The 20,353-nt window shown below is 37.9% G+C and overlaps 1 protein-coding gene across 4 annotated transcripts; it reads left to right on the forward strand.

The window, feature by feature from the left end:
- The first annotated feature begins 1,566 nt into the window (after positions 1-1,566).
- LOC114273948 (Amidase family protein) lies at positions 1,567-12,313 on the forward strand. 4 transcript variants are annotated; one of them, XM_028215784.2, is made up of 11 exons: positions 1,567-2,272; positions 5,118-5,429; positions 5,886-6,065; positions 6,195-6,289; positions 9,392-9,467; positions 9,607-9,684; positions 10,370-10,463; positions 10,583-10,632; positions 10,756-10,869; positions 11,632-11,677; positions 11,760-12,313. In XM_028215784.2, exons 1-11 carry the CDS (start codon positions 1,715-1,717, stop codon positions 11,774-11,776), a joined length of 1,620 nt encoding a protein of 539 aa, XP_028071585.2. In that variant the 5' UTR covers positions 1,567-1,714; the 3' UTR covers positions 11,777-12,313. The 4 variants fall into 4 exon arrangements, with proteins under 4 accessions (XP_028071585.2, XP_028071584.2, XP_028071587.2 ...); XM_028215783.2 differs by having other exon boundaries at positions 11,632-11,888; XM_028215786.2 differs by lacking the exon at positions 5,118-5,429 and having other exon boundaries at positions 11,632-11,888.
- The last annotated feature ends 8,040 nt before the right edge of the window (positions 12,314-20,353 follow it).

Here is a 20,353-nt window from a genome sequence, read left to right on the forward strand (position 1 = left end):
AAATTACAAATTACTTCCTGTGATTCTAGAAATTACATTATACCCCTTAAAATTTCTAATTTCATAACAAATAGGTCATTTTATTAATAAATCATCAAGTTAATTAGCAGTTTTTAATAATGTTAAAATTTTATTTCAATTAATAATTCAGATAATTTTATTATTGTATATGTGAACAGTTAGAAAGTTCACTTTTTCAATTAATTCTGTTAAATAAAAAATTTTGACATGGATGTATTTGTAATTTTCTAAACTACAAGGACAATTCGTATTTTAAATAATATTTAAGGGATGTATTTATAATTTATCCGTAATAATTTGTGACAGAGTGAATTAATGCGTTAATTGTTAAACTTGATAATCCAAAAGATTAATATAATACAAGTGTAATAATTTGTGGAGTAATGTGAGTTTTTCCATCAAATAATTGTAATGCCCTTGACAACTTGGAACAAAGTGAAATAATTTCAATGATTTAAGGCGTTAATTTTTAAAATTGATAATTGAGACAGTGAAGTGATACAAATGTGATAGTTTGAGGGTGAACAAAGCGAGATTTTTCCAATTTTCTTTCTAAAAAAAGGGGAAAATTTCATTTTATTCTCTCATATGGTTTGAGATTGGAACACTTATCCTCTACGGGTTAAATATAAACAGAAAATCTCAAGGTGAATTTTTTTTTTTTTTTTTTCCATCTAAACTAATAGAAAGAATATTGTACACACCAGTTTTTAGACGAATTATATGTGTATTACAATAAATTCACATTTGTAATTAACGAAGTTAAGAGTTGCAGTTTAGTTCACATAAGACTCTCCGACTATATTTAAATATAAAAATTAAAGTATTTCCGACCTCAATTCGCAAAAAAGTGAAATAAATTTTACCCCGACACCTATAAAAAAAGTAAGTAAAATAAATTTTACAAAAAAAAAAAAAATCATCTAATTTGCCCCGTGCCTATACTTCTTTCACTACCTTCCAAATTAGGAGGGTTGACGGTTCAATTTTAGACGGTTTACAGATTGATTTGGACCAACCTGTATGTATACGGTTTGAAAAAAATTTAACCTACCATCAACAACATTTTGAATCATGAAATTAAGGTTTGGTGTGTTTACCAAAAATATTTAAGATAGGATAAACAAAATTAACGATTGAGATTTTTTTATAAAAAAAATAATAAAAAATCTAAGTGCGCCGTATTCTTACAAGTGCAAGTAACACTTACAATCCGTAATTATATCGGGTATGTTTGGTTTGTGTTTGAGAGATGTGTTTTAGAGATAAAAAGTACGAAAACATGTTTGGTTTGGTTTTTTTTAAAAGATGTTTTGGAAAATTATTTTGAGATAGAGTTTTAGAAAAAGTGATTGATTTGATGTGTGTGAGAGAGAGATTTGTTTGGAAAACTTGTTTGGTTTACAAGTTTTGGGAAATTTTTTTGGAAAAATTTGTTTGATTTGGTTATTTTTGAAAACTTATTTGTAGAGAAAATTTCCCAAATTTTTTTCAGAAAATCAAACCAAACGAGCCCATCATATTTTAAACTGTATCTATCCGTATTGTGTTTGTCAAATCGATTTAGGATGGACGGGTGGTGCTGTTCGGATATTCCTATTCCTTCCCAGTCCTTCCAAACATGGTGTTAAGGGTACAGGGATTACATACCAGTGGAAGAAAACTTCTGTGACCTCTCTGTCTCTCTACTGAAATGTTCTCCTCAGTCCACAATCCTCGCTTCCTCCTCCTCCATTACCGTTGGCCCAACCTCCATTGCCCGCCAAAACCCCACCTCCAAACCACAGCCGTCAAAGCCCTCCACATCTCTCAAACCCTAACCCTCTCTTCCACCCCAACCTCATCTCCGCCCTCCCAAATCCTCACCATCCGCGAATCCCTCCTCTCCCGCCGCACCACCGCCGTCGAGCTCGCCGCCGACTACCTCAACCGCCTCCGCCGCACCGAGCCACACCTCAAGAGCTTCCTACACGTTTCGGACACGGTTTTGAAAGAGGCGGAGGAGATTGATCAGAGGATTCAGAGGAATGAAGAGTTGGGGCCTCTGGCTGGCGTTTTGGTTGCTGTGAAGGATAATATTTGTACGGCGGATATGCCGTCGACGGCCGGGTCGAGGATTTTGGAGGGGTATCGGCCGCCGTTCGATGCCACGGCGGTGAGGAAGTTGAAGGAGAGTGGTGCAATTGTTGTTGGGAAGACTAATTTGGATGAGTTTGGTATGGGGAGTACTACCGAAGGTTCTGCATACCAGGTTTGGGTTCTCGGTTTTGCTTCAGTAATTCAGTTTAGTATAAATTTAACTTCACTAATTTTTTTTTTTTTCTATTATAATTTTGTTGAAACCCAAATAGAATTACAAAGTTGATTTTTTTAACTAGAAATAAGAAGGGTTCAGAACCATTTTCTTCTGGATGAACTGAACAAGTGGTCTGCTTTTACACATTAGGTTTGATGGACATATGCTTTGAACTACTTTGCTCTATTTGGTTAGTTGGAATGAGATGAAATGGAATAGAATGGTCATTCATTAGGTTTCTTAGTGAACGATCATTTCATTTACAATGCATTTTTCATTATTTATTTAGTCAATCAAATATGAGAATATTCGAATGGAATGACCATTCCATTCCACTTAGCAGTGAACCAAACACTACCTTAGTTCTGAGTTTACTTGTCAATTTAATCAGGCTTGTGTTTCTCGAAATGATGAGTTATGTGTAAAGGCTTTTTTTTTTTTTTTTTTTGATAAGTAAGTCATAAAATAAAAACAAAAAACTAACACAAGAATACAAGGGGCATGCCCCAGGCCCTACCCAGAACAATACAAAGGAAACAGACCTGTAAACAAAAAATCAAAAACAAATGTCCAACATGAACCGGACAACAAACAACAGCCAACAACTAAACAGGCAGAGAGACTAATAATCAGTGAGAAAATGTTCGTGGGCCCCATTGAAAATGTGGACCATGAACATCCATCACAACAAAACTGGTAAAACAAGACATAATTTTTGCACATCCCGCGAAGGTAGGTATAAAAACAAGAAGGATTACACAATTTTATAAACAAAATACACATAAATAAAAATTTCTTCACTCCATCGGCGCTACAAGCAGCCCTCCACACTATGGCAATAGCAACCAAAACTGTGCGATTATAAGACTCCAGAACCAAACAAGAAACTGCTGTACACGGCTTCCCAATCGCAGTGAGCCAATTGCAGCAGCCAAGTCGAAACAGCAGCCATTCAACCAAAATATTATGCTTTCCAATACTAGTCAAACCTTGCATCAAAACCTCAAAGAGCTTCGGATGTTCCAGCAGGATATTCCAACATGTAGTGCAAGCATTAGCAAACCCTGTCCAGAAATAAAAGAAAGATTAGCATAGCATGTACATTATGTGGCTAACCATAGTAACATCCAGCACATTGCTACAACACACATTATGTGTAAAGGCTCAAGGTACAGTAAAGCATCAAGGTCTTCTACAGCCTAATTGTATTGAATCAGTTGTAGAATAAAGTGTGAGCCTGAAATTGAATTTGTTCACACAATTTCAGAGTTGAATGAAAACACAATATCTGATTGGTCCAAAATAGTAGGACCTTCATCCAAAAAGTGTATAGACCCCCATCTAAAGTTGTGGAGCCCCTGTTTTGGAACAATAGGAGGCGCGCCCGTGTGTGTGTGAACAAAATTGGACTTGTGTAAGCCTGAACGATGTATGACACATTTGCAACAGTTCATGGGAGTTTATTTTAAATATGTTTGCAATATAAACAAGTTAGAATTTGTGACACAAACTTGCCAAAAATCAAGAAAAGTAAAAAAAATTTGGCATATGAACTAACATGTTCGGTCAAATCAACACACACATGTATAATTTCTTACATATATTTTTAAATTTGATATTGATTTAAGTCAATCAATTACTTTAAAAACTATTCAAATTGGTTACAAAAACTAGTTAAGAATTTAAAAAGAAAGAGAAAATAGAAGAAAAAAAATTTGGCATGCGAAAAAGAAGGTTAGCTATATCAAATTAAATATATCCTTTTAATTAGCATATGTACCAATAAAATACTGTCACAATTTTGCAACAAAAAAATGACTATAACTAGATAGATTGTAATCATATACTATGTTGCACTATCATAGATATTTGGAATTTACCATTAGATATGTCTAATTCAAAGTAGTTGATTGCAAGCCTTCAAATCTAAAACAACAAATAAATGATTAAACAGTTTGATGTATTCCTCTGGAGTCAAGACATGATGTGTATGGTGAAATTCAGAAAATAAAAGAAAATTGTGATTTGAGTGATTAAAATATGAACACAAGCTTTTCTTGATTGTGGTGGACATGGATTCTGCTGGAAGGCGATGTGCCTTTCAGCTTCATGTGTGCTGACTGCAGGGCCCTTGCTTGGCATAGAGTGAGGAGTTTTGTTGTGCCTTGACAAGTCTTAAGCCTTTTGGGGACTAGGTGTGTCCCTTTAGCAATTATGCCCTTACCATTTAGTATATCAAATGATCTTGAACTTAAATTCAGCTGCTAAGTATATGATTTTAGTAGATAGTGCACAATGGCCGGCAATCTTCTAAATATAATTTATAAGTTTAGCTATTAAAATAATTGCACCAATCTTTTATTTACTTTTAAGCAGTGAACATATTAGTTCAAAAAGACAGGGTATGCTATCTATTTGGATTTTTTTGAGTTGAATTGAATAAATATATTGGGATGCATCAAATGTTGGATCCTGTTCCCTATTTACTAGTGTTGAATGTATGAGTCATTTTCTCCATGACTCCATCTCCATGTTATTATTTCCACACATGGAACTCTTCAAATTTTGATTAGTACCTTACTAGTTAAAACCATCTCTTGCCTAGAGTAAGCAAACAAGGTCACAAAATGTTGAATTGGTACTTTTTCCAACTAAAAAGTTGCTTATTTACCCTTCTAAGTTTCCATTCCATTCAACTTCAAGATAAAGTGTTTTCTGAGCCAGATATATTTTTTTGAGTTCCAAAATTCCAATTAGTAACTGTTAATAGTTTACTCAGGTGCATCTTTTTATTCATTAGGTGACTGCAAACCCTTGGGATTTGTCCAGGGTGCCAGGAGGGTCATCAGGGGGCTCAGCTGCAGCTGTTTCTGCCAGGCAGTGTGTAGTGTCATTGGGAAGTGATACTGGTGGAAGTGTAAGGCAGCCGGCATCTTTTTGTGGTGTTGTGGGATTGAAGCCAACATATGGGCGTGTGTCAAGATATGGACTCGTGGCGTATGCATCATCGCTGGATGTCATAGGATGTGTTGGTTCTTCAGTTGCTGACACAGGAATTATTCTTCATACGATTTCTGGTCATGATAGATTTGACGCCACTAGTAGTAAGCTAGTAAGGTTTTTTTTATATGTCATGTACTTGTAGTTTCTTAATCAAGGTCAATGATGCCTAGTTTGCGAACTTGACTTCATATATTATCAATATTATCAATCTATGATCATATATTGTCAAAGTATATGCCAGCAACTCTTGTGGATTTTGATGCTTCTTTCTTCTTCTTTTATTCATTCCTTATAAAACTTTAATGCTTAGTTTAAAGAAAATGTGAGCAGGTTTTATTTATGAACGATAAACTTATATGCATTGTCTTACATCTACCTACCAATTGAGATTCTGTATGACTAGCACAAGCAATTTAAACCTTTCTTACTTTCTAATGATGTATCATCCAATGCTTGAGTATTCTGTATCGGTCTGAGTTTTCATGTCGAAATATGAGATGCCAGATTGTTTTGATGCACTGTAGCTGAGTTTTTTATTTTAATTTTTTTTAAATTTACTTTACAGCATGTTCCCGACTTCACATCTCAATTCATCTCCAAGGATTTGTTGGAATCTAAACCTTTGAAAGGACTAAGGGTTGGTGTAATTCGTGAAACTCTTGACGATGGTGTTGATCCAGAAGTAATATCTTTAGTTCGTGGTGCGGCTTCTCATTTGGAAGAATTAGGATGCATTGTAACAGAGGTTTTTTTTTTTTTTTTTTTTTCCTTGCGGATTTTCCTTTTTATATCCACCTGCAACAATTAAAATCTTTCTTTTTTGTGTCATCTTACCTTTTTTTAAAAAAAAAAATAAATTGAATCAAACTTGCAGGTCTCATTACCCTCTTTCTCCCTTGGGCTACCAGCCTATTATATCCTTGCTTCATCTGAGTCATCTTCAAACTTGTCACGTTATGATGGTGTCAGGTGATCTGCAGAGAGTCTCTTCTTGTTATAGATATATACGTGCATGTGTGTTTAGTTGTTTTTTTTTAATTCACCCAATATGCATGCCTATTATAATTAGAAATAGATTAGTTAAATGTTGTTTGAAATTTTGTGTAAGAATTTATGTATTATTGATTGATGTTTATTGATATGTTACAATGATTCCTATATATAGAAGAGTAGGTGGTAGTAGGTGGTAGGTGGAGTAGGTGAAGTGGAGGTGGTAGTGGTGTAGTGGGTTAGGTTTAGTAGAGTAGGTGAAGTGGAGGTGATAGTGGTGTAGTGGGTTAGGTTTAGTGTAGTGGGTGGATTTTAACAGCCCCCCGCAAACTCAAGGGGGATAGGAACTAACCAACTTGAGTTTGGAGAGAGTAACAAAACAAGAAAATACATAAAAATAAAAGAGGATAGGAGACACTGTATGGTCGTGTCAGACCATTGGTGAAGACACTGGATGGTGGTGTCATAACGTTGTAGAGGACACTGTATGGCGGTGTCAGACCGCTGTAGAAGACAGTTTATGGGGTCATGTCGGACCGTTGTAGAAGACAGTTTATGGGGTCATGTCGGACCGTTGTAGCAGACAATGTGGTGACAGTTGTTGTGACAGTTTACGGAGTCTTGCTGGACCCTTGTAGAAACTAACCGGAATCAATGTCGGGACAGTTTACAGAGTCTTGTCGGACCCTTGTAGAAACTAACCGGAATCTATGTCGGGACAGTTTACAGAGTCTTGTCGGACCCGTGTAGAAACTAACCGGAATCTATGTCGGGACAGTTTACAGAGTCTTGTCGGACCCATAAAGGAGCTAACCGGAATCAATGTCGGGACAGTTTATAGAGTCTTGTCGGACCCATAAAAAGTTGCACCCTCAAAAGGAGTGCCCAATTTTGTCAAAAGGCGTGCCATCAAAAGGCGTGCCCAATTCATCAAAAGGCGTGCCATCAAAAGGCGTGTCCACTTTGTCAAAAGATGTGCCATGAAAAGGCGTGCCAGTTTGTCGGGCGGCAAGAGGCGCGCGATACGCGTGGCTGCCTCGGCTATTTAACCAAGACGAAGGCTGAGGCTGAGGCATACCATTCTGAAACCTCTGAAACCAACCCTTCGCTGAAAAAACTCTGCCTCTGCGGAGAGAGAAACTGTGGAACACTTTGTTGCCATTCTGTCACCAACCCTTCCGAACATTACCAGTTGGAAATTGCTATTTCGCTGAAACACGTAGCAACCCAAAAACATGGCCTCTTCTTCCCGTCCAGCTACCCAGAACCTGCTCACGCTCTTTCCAGAACTGAACGAGCCCACAAGAGAAATAACTGGTGCGGTGGCCAGTGAACCTCAACCAAACACCTCTGGTTTTGCTCCATTGAACTTTCCGATGCGGTCGGTGGAGCAAAAAATGGCGGTGCAAACTGATATTGAGGCTAATCAGTATACTCTGAAGTCATGCGTGGAAACCATGACGGCGGTCACAAATTTGTCGAACCGGCTGCAGAGTAGGACAAATGAGGTGCAGCATTTAAATTCCCAGCTGGCTCTGCTCCAACGCATGTATAAGGATGCGCGAGTAGAGATCAGTGTGCTAAAGGCAGAAAATAAGGAACTGAAGCGGAAGGCCACCGTGATGTTCCGATTTGGAGGTCCGCCATATGCTGCAGTGGAGGAGTATGGGGGAGTGAACGTGCTCGGTGGACAAGGAAACACGGAGACCGGACTGGCACGGGACACCCAAGATAAAAGTAAGAAGAAGAGACCTGCAGTTGAGTAGAGAAGAAAAATCCCACTGTGGGTGTGGTAGTTTTGTTTTTGTTTGTGTGGGTTTTCTTTTTTTTTTTTTTTTTTTGATGTAAAAGTGTGATCGGGGTTGATCCCCTGATATGAATAAAATGACAAGGTTGTGGAATGTTGTTGGTGTTATTTTGTGGTGTTGTTTAATAAGAAAAATAAAATAAAAGAAAATAATGGATAAAGAAAATAGAGAAAAATATTTGTGGATGGAATAAATTAAGAGAAAGGAGAGATATGATTAAAGTGGGTTTGAAAGTGGGAAAAGATGAGAGAGAGGGAGATAGAGTGGGTGCATGATGATGATGTTGGGTCCATGGAGAGAGAGAGAGAGAGGGATGTCCAAGAAGCTTGTGCTTTTGATAGTTACACATTACCCAAGCTGTATGTGAAGATGCATGTTACTGTCTTACACTTCTGCAGGCTTGGTATTCTTTGTGGGGCACTTGCAACACGTGACATTGAAAATTGTATTCGAAAATGATGACATCTCCAACATGAAACGTCTTGGAAGCAGCCCAGGCCTTGTAATCAATATTCCCAATGATGGTTCAACCAGCGGAGTCCCCAACCTTGTACACTGCTGCCATTGAAACCTTCAAGCCAGCAAACATGGCTACCAACAACAGAGCCACAGCTCTACACCCCACACCCAAATCCATGGCTAAGAGAGAGAGAGCAAATCGGGAAAAAAAAACAGCAGTGACGAGCAGAAAAGCAGCGCCAGAAACGCCAACGACGACGACGAGTAAGAGTACAACCACGGATATGTGAGAGGCAAGGTGAACGGCGATAGAGGCTAGACGATGATGCGGGTGCCGCCGCCGACATAGCGGAGGAGGGGTGTAAGAAAATGTTGAAGAAGTCAAGGTATGTGTAGAAAATAAGCGGAATAGGTTGAGGTCCGGCGGGCGGCCAAGGCAAGGTTGCCGCCCGCCGGTGAAGCGAGAAATACTAAGGTCTTAACCTTGCTCTGATACCATGTAAGAATTTATGTATTATTGATTGATGTTTATTGATATGTTACAATGATTCCTATATATAGAAGAGTAGGTGGTAGTAGGTGGTAGGTGGAGTAGGTGAAGTGGAGGTGGTAGTGGTGTAGTGGGTTAGGTTTAGTAGAGTAGGTGAAGTGGAGGTGATAGTGGTGTAGTGGGTTAGGTTTAGTGTAGTGGGTGGATTTTAACATTTTGATAGTAACTCAAAAGGCATTGTAGGAAAACCCTTATTAACTTCAATAGATAGTGGCATAAATATGCTGGTGGATTTCTTATGTTTATTTTCCTATCAACATCCAGGTATGGAAATCAAGTTGTTGCTGATGAGATAAATTCCCTTTATGGGGATTCCCGTGCTAAAGGGTTTGGTTCTGAGGTATGAAACATCTCAAGTGCCCCTGCAGTTATGAATTTGCAGTGTTTGTGGGTTTAAGAATTATGATAGCTGGAAATTTAATTTTTGATGTATTTGTGTGAGTGTGGCTCTGAAATAACATGTGAGTTCAATTTTACAGGTTAAAATGAGAATTCTAATGGGAACATATGCCCTTTCAGCTGGTTACTATGATGCCTATTACAAGCGTGCCCAGCAGGTACCTTAATAACTGTGCTGAATATTTTTATTGACTGCACAATACAGATAGATTCAGTAGTGAGAGGTACTTATTAGCATCTTCATTTTTGTGGATGCCATCCTAATACAAGAAAACTGAAGTTTGACTCACATTAATTGAAGATAAGTCGGGAAAGAACATGCTAAAATGATCATGTACAACGAAGACGTGCGAATGCAACGGTTAAGAAGTGATATGATCAATGTTAGGAGGGGAAAACCTAAACTGACATGGGATGTAGTTTAAAAAAAAAAAAAAAAAATCAATCAATTTATTTAATTTAATTGAGCATGTAGCTCTTAATAGAGCGAAGTGGTGAAAAAGGATTCATATTATAGCTGACCTCACTTGATTGGGAGACAAAGCTTAGTTTGGTTTGGTTTATTAATATGTTTGATGAAAATTTTAGACCAGTGACACTTAAACCAGCCATTAGGCTCAAGAGTTATTTGGTATAAATCCAGCTATAGCTGCATTGTGATGATTATATAGAAGGTATTATTTTGTTTCTGTTCTAATTCTGAAATTCACGGTGATGGAACCTGTTCACCACTTTAATTCTTCGTCTCCATTTTGGTTGTAATCTTTGCGCTCTAAATTCATGTTCCTATTGTGCTGCTATTTGTAATATGTGAAGAAATTTACAATCATATTAGTGTTTTAGGTGAGGACCTTGATTCAGGAAAGCTTCAAGGAAGTATTGGATAAAAATGACATCCTAATTTCTCCAGCCGCTCCCTCTGCTGCTTATAAAATTGGTATGGCCCTTACATCTTCTGCTTTCACATTCTTCCTTTTTCTCTTCAGCTCTGCTCGCCTAGTTCTATTTTTCTTGCCTGTTTTGGTAGATGGCCCCAATAATCTGGCACATTTACAGGCGAAAAGAAAAATGATCCATTGGCAATGTATGCAGGGGACATCATGACAGTAAGTCTGTTTCTTGCCTTACTGTTCTTTTCCCTTTTTTTGGGTCTCTTTGTTTATGGTGTTTAGTTAGAATTCCATGCAGGGGACATCATGGTAGTGAGACTGATTTTATTCTTGATACAGGTAAATGTCAACTTGGCTGGTCTGCCTGCACTGGTTTTGCCATGTGGATTTGTTGAAGGGGGATCCACTTGTCTTCCTGTTGGTTTTCAAATGATTGGTGCAGCATTTGACGAGGTAGAACCAATTTTCATATTGCACATAAAGATGGTTTGGCACAACACAAGTACTTTTTTCCTGCTTGACCTGGTTTTTCTCATTCTATTTTGTTTAAAACTGGGTGATGTCCCAAACTAGGTGGCATATATATATATATATATATATCTGGTACCTAGATGGATCAGCAAAGATAAAATGGTCTTAACTAATGATGGCCCCAATGTTTGCTTGGATATTAGAACTTCATATTTTTTTCTGACAAAACTCTTGAATCTGATTGGCTGAAGACACATTTCTTTGGACAACAATAATTGAGACCCTCTTTTTTTGAGGACCCCACAACTCCTTTTGGATCTCAACCATTGATGGTGTGGGCCTTACACGTATATGAATGGGTCCTACGCATACATCAATGGTTGAGATCCAAAGGGGGTTGTGGGGGTCTCCAAAAAAGGGGGTCCCAAGCATTTTTCTTTCTCTGGATGTTATGACATGTCAAATTGATGATAGGTTGGTTCAAATGGTGATAATGGGAAAAGTAGTACTGACTTGAGCTAAAAGAATACAAGTAAACACATACTACTTGTTTAGAATTTGATTTTTTTTAGGCCAAGAATTCCAGGTAACCTTATCCATTTGGTGTGATTAATGTATCTATGCATACAATAGTTGCAGACCTTTGTGGGTGAACTTCATAATATTTCTTTGTTTGCTAAGCAAATAGAATGTCATTGATTTTTTTTTTTTTTATATATAACTTTATTAAAATCATAATTGCAGGAAAAATTGCTTAAAGTGGGCCATATCTTTGAGCAGACTCTTCAAGGTTGTAGTTTTGTTCCTCCCTTGGTAGCTGATGACTTCACATGCTAGTCCCACCACTGATTATTGTCTTGTAAATGAAGCAGCCAAAGCTGATTTTTGAAATCATTGCCTAATGATCTCACAACAAATCTTCGGTCTTGTATTGTCAAAAGCACAATTGGAGGATTGGACTGTTGGTTCATCATTATATATATATGGTGTTATGCAACTCATATTTATGTTCATCCTTTTTCTAGGGTTTCTTGACCAGCTAGCTAGTTTCTTTTGAAAGTTGGGTTTTTTCATAGCTGTAGTGAAAGGGTTTTATAGGCAACCTCAGAAGCTCAAATTGATGGAGATTGATGGACAACAACCTCCCTAACTCGACGGCCCTTTTAAATTTTGTTTCTGTATTCTTTCAGCAATTCTTAGTGATTGCTACTTTCTTTTACTTCTTTCTTTATTTCCCTGCTCTCTCTACTTTGTGTTCTCTCTTTGATAAATTGTTATGTCTGTGCCTGTGTCTGTCATTGTCAAGACTCCGGGTCTGTGTCGTTGTCAGGTTTGTTTATGAATTGTGAGTTCTGATTGTTTCTTCTTCTTTCTCCTTGCTTATACACCTTTAATAAATTCGGGTCATGATGGGATCCTCATAAAAGAGGTGGAAGTTATTAGCAGCACTATAAATGGAAGTAAATTTCATTTTATCCTAAATTGCCTTCAAAAATTAATTCAATTCCTTTTTTTTTTAATTGTATCAATTTTATATTTAAAATATTGGGAGAACTATATATAGATGGGAGAGGAAAAAAAATTACAAATATATGGAGGTATAAGTGTGTCTGTGCTTGTGCAAATGAAAGGTTGTGAGCTTGTACTTTTTTGTGTTAGTATTTTTTTTTTTTTTTCTTCCTACATACACGTAGATTTCCTAAAATATTGGGAAAATTATTTATAAGTCGTATTAGGGAGACTTATGTTACATATGGTTTTATAAAAAGCTTATGTTTTCGTAAGTTTTGTGTGAAGTTTGTTGACATATTTACCTTAATATTAGTTGTTAATATCATAAATAATGGTAAAAACATATATAAGAAATTAAATGTTACCATTGATTAAGTTTGTGAAACGTAACATGACGTGCTACCTACATAAACGTAACGTAACGTGTTACGTTATGTTTCGCAAACTTACTAGGGTTTTGATTTTTTAAATTGAATGTGAAAATGTTACTTTGTTTTTTTATTTTTTAAATTGAATGTAAAAATGTTATTTGTTCGTGTATTTTGAAATTCACATTTACATAGATATGATCTATGGTAATATTCAATTTCCTATATATAAGAAATTGAATGTTATCATAAATTAAGTTTGCGAAACGTAACGTGACCATATCAGATGAGATATTACATAAACGTAACGTGACGTGACACTTACATAAACGTAACGTGATTACGTTTCGCAAACTTATTAGGTTTTTTATTTTAGTATATAATAGTATATTAATACCATTTATTTACAACTCATAGGATCTTGTGGAATACATTTCTATCTAAATAGGACTTGAGATTCTATAAAAAATTACACAAGATTTAACATAGCATAAGTGTCTGAAATATGACTTATAAATAAGTCTCCTTAAAATATTTAAGATTTTTTTTAAGTACAAAAATATTTGAATTTGGATTAATTCGACTCGTAATCAATTAACTACCATTTATAATCTAACAGAATCTGCTGACCTAGTCTACACTTAAGAAAAATTTGAAAGGTAGCAAAGTACAATTTATTCTTCATCAATTAAAAGAAAAAAAAAGAATGCTATTAATCGTGTCATCTTTTCAAATCATCTCCATCCCTAACCTCTCAAGACGTAACCTCATCTCTATTATTCTACCATAACTACCACTTACTCCGGCTAGTAGTTGCTCTTTGCCATATCACTGGACTAGTCTATCATCCGCACTATGTACGAGTTGTATTTATAATTATCTATATATGTAAATTGTGATTTTTAAATATTTTTTTTTTTTAAACGTCTTCCTTTTTTTTCATTTTTATATTATATTAAAGTTTAATATTTTGATAATAATCATATGTGTTGGACTTTCCAAGGAATTAAATGTCTTCTTTTTTTATATCATATTAAAGTTTAATATTTTAATAATAATCATATGTGTTGAATTTTTTAAGGAATTTTTTTTATACTTATTCTTAATGCATTAAAGTATTATTATGAGGGATAATAATCATATATGTTGGAACTTTTCAAAAAATTCATATGTGTTGGACTTTTCAAGGAATTTTTTAATACTTGTTCTTAATGCATTAATGTGTTATTATGAGGGTAAGGCTTGGGGGTTAGAAGAAGTTAATAAATATTAAGGTTTTATTTTTTAAAAAAATTAAAAAATCAAGAAATTTAGATAGGGATATTGGAGCTCCCACAAAATTTGTGGGTTAGAAATAGATATAAATAAATACATAGATATAGATATAGATATTTATATTTGTTTTAATTTTTTTTTAATATACAAATTATTTATTTTAGAAAAAGTACGGCAGTAATTATAAGAGAAGTCAAAAAGTCTTGTGGGTTATAGATAGACATAGATAAAAATATTTATATTTTTTTTAAATTTTTTTTAATATACAAATTATTTGTTTTGAAAAATATATTAAAGTAATTATGAGAGAAGTCAAAAAATCTTGTGGGTTAAGAAAAGTTAATAAATGCTGAGAATAATTTTTTTTTTTTAAACAAAAAATTAGAAAATTAGGATTGACATATTGAAGCTCCCACAGGCCTTGGGGGTTAAAAATCTCTTTTTACTTAATATATAGTATAGATAGATTCGGCAATCTTCTACTGCCCTTTCACAGCTTATTCTGGAGGCATTTCCTTAAATAAGCCAAAATAATAAGGGAATTCCCAAACTAAGCCTAGTTTTGAAAGATTTCTCAAAGTAAGCTAACTCGCGGTTCACAATCGCGAGTTCAACACTTTTCCACCCCTGTCGCCTGAAACCTGCCAAAATTGAAACTCGCTGTTACGAAAAGCGAGTTTAATTAAGAACTCGCTGTTAGAAAACGCGAGTTTGATTAATTTTTTTTTCTTTTGAACTCGCTTTTCACAAGCACGATTTCATCCCACGCTGAACTCGCTTTTTGAAAGCACGAGTTTAGCAGTCTGAACTCACTGTTTGTAAGCACGAGTTTATCAAAAAAAATTTCTAATGAACTTGCTCTTTGTAACCACGAGTTCATCAAAACCCACGTTTTATGAAAAAAAAAAAATTTCTTCTAACCTCACTCTTTAGAACCACGGTTTTTTGCCAAATTTTTTTATGAACCGCGCTTTTAGCGTAATTTTTTTTTTTAATTTCAATTTTACTGAACTTTAAAGAAAAAATTTTCGTTCTTTTGTTTATGTTGTCATTGTTTTGGTGATAATATATTTCAGAATAATTTTTTTGGTTAAAATTCTTTTACTAAAACCGTTCTCATATTAATTTTTTTTTTCTTTCCTTTTGTCTTTATTTTGGGTTAGAATGTGTAATTCAGCATTTTTTTATTTTGTTTGACTAAAGTAAATTTATTTTGTTTTTTCTTGTGTTTGTTTTGGGTTAGAAGGTAATAATGTAATTCATAAATTTTTTGAGCTTTAGTAAAGCCGTTTTGATGTCAATTTTTTTTTAATTATTATTTCTTTGTTTTGCGTTAGAAGGTGTTATTCAGTAATTTGTTTGGGCTTTAATAAATCTGTTTTCATTTAAATATATATATTTTTTCTTTTGTCTTTACTTTGGGTTAGAAGGTGATAATGTAATTCATAAATTTCTTTTCACTTTACTAAAGCCATTTTCATGTAAAGTTTTTTATTTTTTATTTTTTTCTCTTGTCTTTGTTTTGGGTTAGAATGTGTTATTCAAAATTTTGTTTTGGCTTTACTAAAGCCGTTTTCATGTAAATAATATATTTTTTTTTTCTGTTGTCTTTGTTTTGGGTTAGAAGCTGATAATGTAATTCATAAATTTCTTCTCGCTTTACTAAAGCCGTTTTCATGTAAACTTTGTTATTTTTTATTTTTTTCTCTTGTCTTTGTTTTGGGTTAGAATGTGTTATTCAGAAATTGGTTTTGGCTTTACTAAAGCCGTTTTCATTTAAATAATATTTTTTTTCCTGTTGTCTTTGTTTTGGGTTAGAAGCTGATAATGTAATTCATAAATTTCTTCTCGCTTTACTAAAGCCGTTTTCATGTAAACTTTGATATTTTTTATTTTTTTCTCTTCTCTTTGTTTTGGGTTAGAATGTGTTATTCAGAAATTGGTTTTGACTTTACTAAAGCCGTTTTCATTTAAATAATATTTTTTTTTCTGTTGTCTTTGTTTTGGGTTAGAAGCTTGAGAGGGTAATTTTTGTAAAAATTGGGCCGAGCTGGGAGATGGTCATTATGGCCCACAATACGACGGGCTGAGTAAAAAGGCCGTAAAGTTATTCCGGCCCAAGAGAGGTACAAAATTACTCCGGCCTGAGAGAAATGTGAAGTTACTCCGGTCCGGAAGTGACTTCGAGTTAGGCCGGTCTCAAAGTTAGCCCGGTCATGGCGTATTGTGGTTAGAACGGTCAGAACCTAGCTACTCGGTAGCTCGGTCTAAACACACCATGGTTTGTACATGAGAGAACCGAGATAAGGAGGAGTAAAAGGAAAAACCGAACCAAGGATAGTTCGGCCTACTCTGCGGCTCAGCATAGCCATGATTACTTCGGTCATGTTGGAGTTCGGCCATGGTAAAAACCATTTCACTTGGTTTAAGCAGTGAGAGGGGTGTTGAAGGATAAGCATTATCTTTCAGGAGTATGAATCCTAGGAGGACTCTGCATGGAGGAGTAGAAGTCCTACTAGGATTATGCCACACGAAACCTATAAAAGCTCATAAACATCACCTTTGGAGAGGTAACACACAATTTTGCTTTCTGAATACAGAGAGCTTTGTCTATTTGTCAAGCTTGCTGACTTAGGCATCGGAGAGGTTTCCGGCACACACCCGCCGGCTAGCTCACATTTGTGTTTTCAGGTAATAAAGCGACGACGTACGGAGGAGAGTAGACTTGGTCAACAGGATTATACGAGAAGGCTTATTTCTTTCCCGTACAATTGGCGCCGTCTGTGGGAATTGCAGACAGAACAAAACCTCTTGACTAAAGCTTCTCCTCTTTACAAACAATGGCGCACATTGAAGAATTGCCACATTCCGCCATCGACGGGCAAACTCCAGATGGGGGAGCAAGGCGAGAAGGATTACCTTCTATCCCTCCCATGGCAGATTTGGAGCCCCAACGACATAACCCCAGGAGAGATACTAGGGGAAGACGGACTCACAGCCCCCGTCAATCTCGCTCGCAAAGTCCTGACAGGCAAAGACGGAGGATTGATCCTCAAGCTCTGGAAGACCGCGTGAAGGAGCAAGATGAATTAATAAGAAAGATGGCGGCGGACATGGAGGCCTTAAAGCGCCAGATGAAGAGAAAAGAAGTGGCGACAGGAGAGGGGCGCAAAAACAAGACGCCCCTCGCCACTCGGAAAATCGTAGTAGGAATACCACACCCTCGCAAGGAGAGAGCAGAAGCCTCAGGACAGGCGATACTCAATCCAGGTCTTCCAGAACTCGTCACTCCAGGTTTGAGAGGACAAGATCTGAAAGATCATACACTGAAGGAAGCACGTATTGGCCCTCACATACGCACCAAACCAGATCTAGACAGACGGAGTTACCCAGATCATCTGACTTACGAACCGTGCTCGAAGAAAAGGCACGATGCAAGAAGGATGCCAGGTCACAGGATCCACACAGAGTTTCTGCCTTACAGCGGTTGGCTCCTCGGACGCATAGAAGCGTCGAGGTTGGAATGCCAATACCACGCCTTGCTTACGAACCAACGGACAAAGCATTAGCAAGGCTGCAAACTTCGCCATTTGTTCTGGCGATTGAAAACGCGCCCCTACCATCAGGCTTCCTTTAGCCCAAATCCACTACATATGAAGGGAAGACGGATCCCTACTCACACTTGAGCCACTTTCGCCAGGTCATGGCTGTATACAGGCGAAACGAGGCCTTAATGTGTATACTCTTTCCATCCAGCCTTGGTGACCTAGGCTTGACTTGGTTCGAGAAACTTCCAGAGGGCAGCATAGCCTCTTGGGCACAATTGGCAGAGGCGTTCGTAACAAGGTTCCGAACAAACACTAAAACCCAGTGGAAATCGACCAGCTACTCTCCATCGACATGGGCGATAAAGAGACCCTTAGATCCTACAATAATCGCTACTGGGAGACATTCAATCAGATTGGGGACTGCCCCACCAATCTCGCCATTGCACAGTATAAAAGAGGCCTTCCAGTCGGGAATAGACTAAAGGACTCGATCACCATGACGCCACCCCTCACCATGGAAGCCCTGATGGAAAGAGTGTATCAGCACATCAGGGTAGAAGAAGATGGCGTACGTGCCAAAGCAAAATCTGGGGCGACCACTGTACCAGAAAAGAAAACCTCAGCAAAGGTCAATACGGTAGATCGTCAGAACAGAAACGGGCGTGGCAGGCATGACAATGGAGAGAACCGGGATAAAAGATGGTTGAGGATCCGCACGGCCATAACCACGGTGTTCAAGAAACCGATATATCGGATTCTGAGCGAAATAAGAGATGAGCCTTTCGTCAGATGGCCAGCCAAGCTAGGGGAAGCTTAGAAGGACTATGACGAAAGATCACGGTGCACCTTCCACAAAGAAAAGGGGCACCGCACTGAGAATTGCACACCATTGAGACAGCACCTGGAGGAGTTGGTGGCGGCAGGTCACTTGAATAAATACATTGAAGGAGGGACGCAGCCAGCCCCCCAGGACCATAATAACCCCAATGGGATGCCAATCGACGCCCCACCTCAAGGCATTATCAATGTGATACATGGAGTTTTTGAACCTGAGCGTGTATGCGAGCTCAGGGGATCAATCAAAAAGGCTGAGCACTTTAGAGAAGTGCTAAGTGCCCAACCTGCCATCAAGAAGAGGAAGACAGAGGCAACAAACGTCATGTCTTTTTCGGATAAAGACTTGGAACGAATATACTGCCCTCAAAATGATGCCCTGGTCGTCACTCTCCGAGTCAAGGATTTTGACGTCAAGCGGATTCTGATTGACCAGGATAGTTCATGTGAAATCATGTACTTCGAAACATTTAAACAATTGAAGCTGCAAGACAAAGACTTGGCGCCTGCCATATCTCCCCTAATTGGATTCAACTCCATGCCAGAATGGCCCGTCGGCAAAATAATTCTTCCAGTCAAAGCAGGAAGCGTGATGAAACAAGTGGAGTTCTGGGTATTGAAGGTCCCCTCCACTTACAACATCATCTTGGGTAGAACATGGCTGCATGCCATGCGATCAGTGGCGTCATCCTACCACCAAGTAATGCGGTTCCCCAACGATACCGGGGTAATTGAAGAGGTCTATGGAGATCAGATCATGTCGAAGCAATCTTTGCCACTGTGAATGGCAGCCGCGCTGCCAAAGGATACGTTCATTCGGTGGAAGAACCTGAGAGCAATGAGCTATTCGCAGATGTCGGCAAAGCGGCGGATCAGAAAGCGGTGGAAGACTTGGTAGAGGTAAGAATAGATGAAAAGAACCCGGATAAGTTCTTTTTGCTCGGTTCGTCGTTGTCCAGCACTGAGAGATTAGAGGTTTTGGAATTCTTAACCTCTAACATCGAAGTGTTCGCCTGGACGCCCTACGACATGCCAGGCATTGATCCAAATTTCATCTGTCACCAACTTAATGTCCACCCATCCGCCAGACCAATCATCCAACGAACACGCAGATCGGCACTCCACCATGCTGAGATAGTAGCGGAAGAAGTAGATAACCTGCCGGAGACAGGAGCAATTAGAGAAGTGCACTACCCAAGATGGATCTCCAACACAGTTGTAGTGCCAAAAAAGAATGGCAAGTGGCGTGTCTGCGTCAACTATAAAACAGTCAACAAGGCATGCCCAAAAGATAGTTTTCCTCTACCACGAATAGATCAACTGGTAGACCTAACGGCAGGGCACAACCGACTTAGCTTTCTAGATGCATACAGAGGCTACCACCAAATCGCCATGCATGAACCAGACCAGGAGGTCACATCCTTTACAACTCCAAGAGGACTATACTGTTACAAGGTCATGCCCTTTGGCCTAAAGAACGCAGGGGCGACATTCCAACGAATGGTCACCAAGATGTTTGAACCATTGTTAGACAGAACAATGGAGGCTTACATCGACGACATGGTGGTCAAGAACAAGGATGAGAATGACCATCTCAACGACTTAGGAGAGATGTTTGAAATCCTGAAGAAGCACAAGTTGCGCCTCAATGAATCCAAGTGCGCATTCGGAGTAGGATCTGGCAAATTCCTAGGCTTCCTTGTGACCAACCAAGGTATAGAAGCAGACCCCTCTCAGATCAAAGCAATCCAAGATTTGGAGAGACCAAACTCGGTAAAAGAAGTGCAGCATCTCACCGGCATGGCAGCTGCACTCAATCGGTTCATAAGCCGGTCGTCAGACAGACTACGACCATTCTTCCGTACACTAAAAGCCAAGTTCGAATGGGACGAAGAATGCGACCAAGCTCTGGAAAGCTTGAAGGAATAT

This window comes from Camellia sinensis, chromosome 8 (assembly GCF_055761805.1).
Source record: "Camellia sinensis isolate YWXY chromosome 8, ASM5576180v1, whole genome shotgun sequence".
NCBI lineage: Eukaryota > Viridiplantae > Streptophyta > Magnoliopsida > Ericales > Theaceae > Camellia > Camellia sinensis.

What these genes read in the sequence shown, in the direction of transcription:
- LOC114273948 (XM_028215783.2), top strand. Translation starts at nt 1,715, where the DNA reads ATGTTCTCCTCAGTCCACAATCCTCGCTTCCTCCTCCTCCATTACCGT. An exon ending in ACGCCACTAGTAGTAAGCTA is followed by an intron (nt 5,430 to 5,885) that starts GTAAGGTTTTTT and finishes TTTACTTTACAG; the next exon opens with CATGTTCCCGACTTCACATC. An exon ending in ATGCAGGGGACATCATGACA is followed by an intron (nt 10,633 to 10,755) that starts GTAAGTCTGTTT and finishes TTCTTGATACAG; the next exon opens with GTAAATGTCAACTTGGCTGG.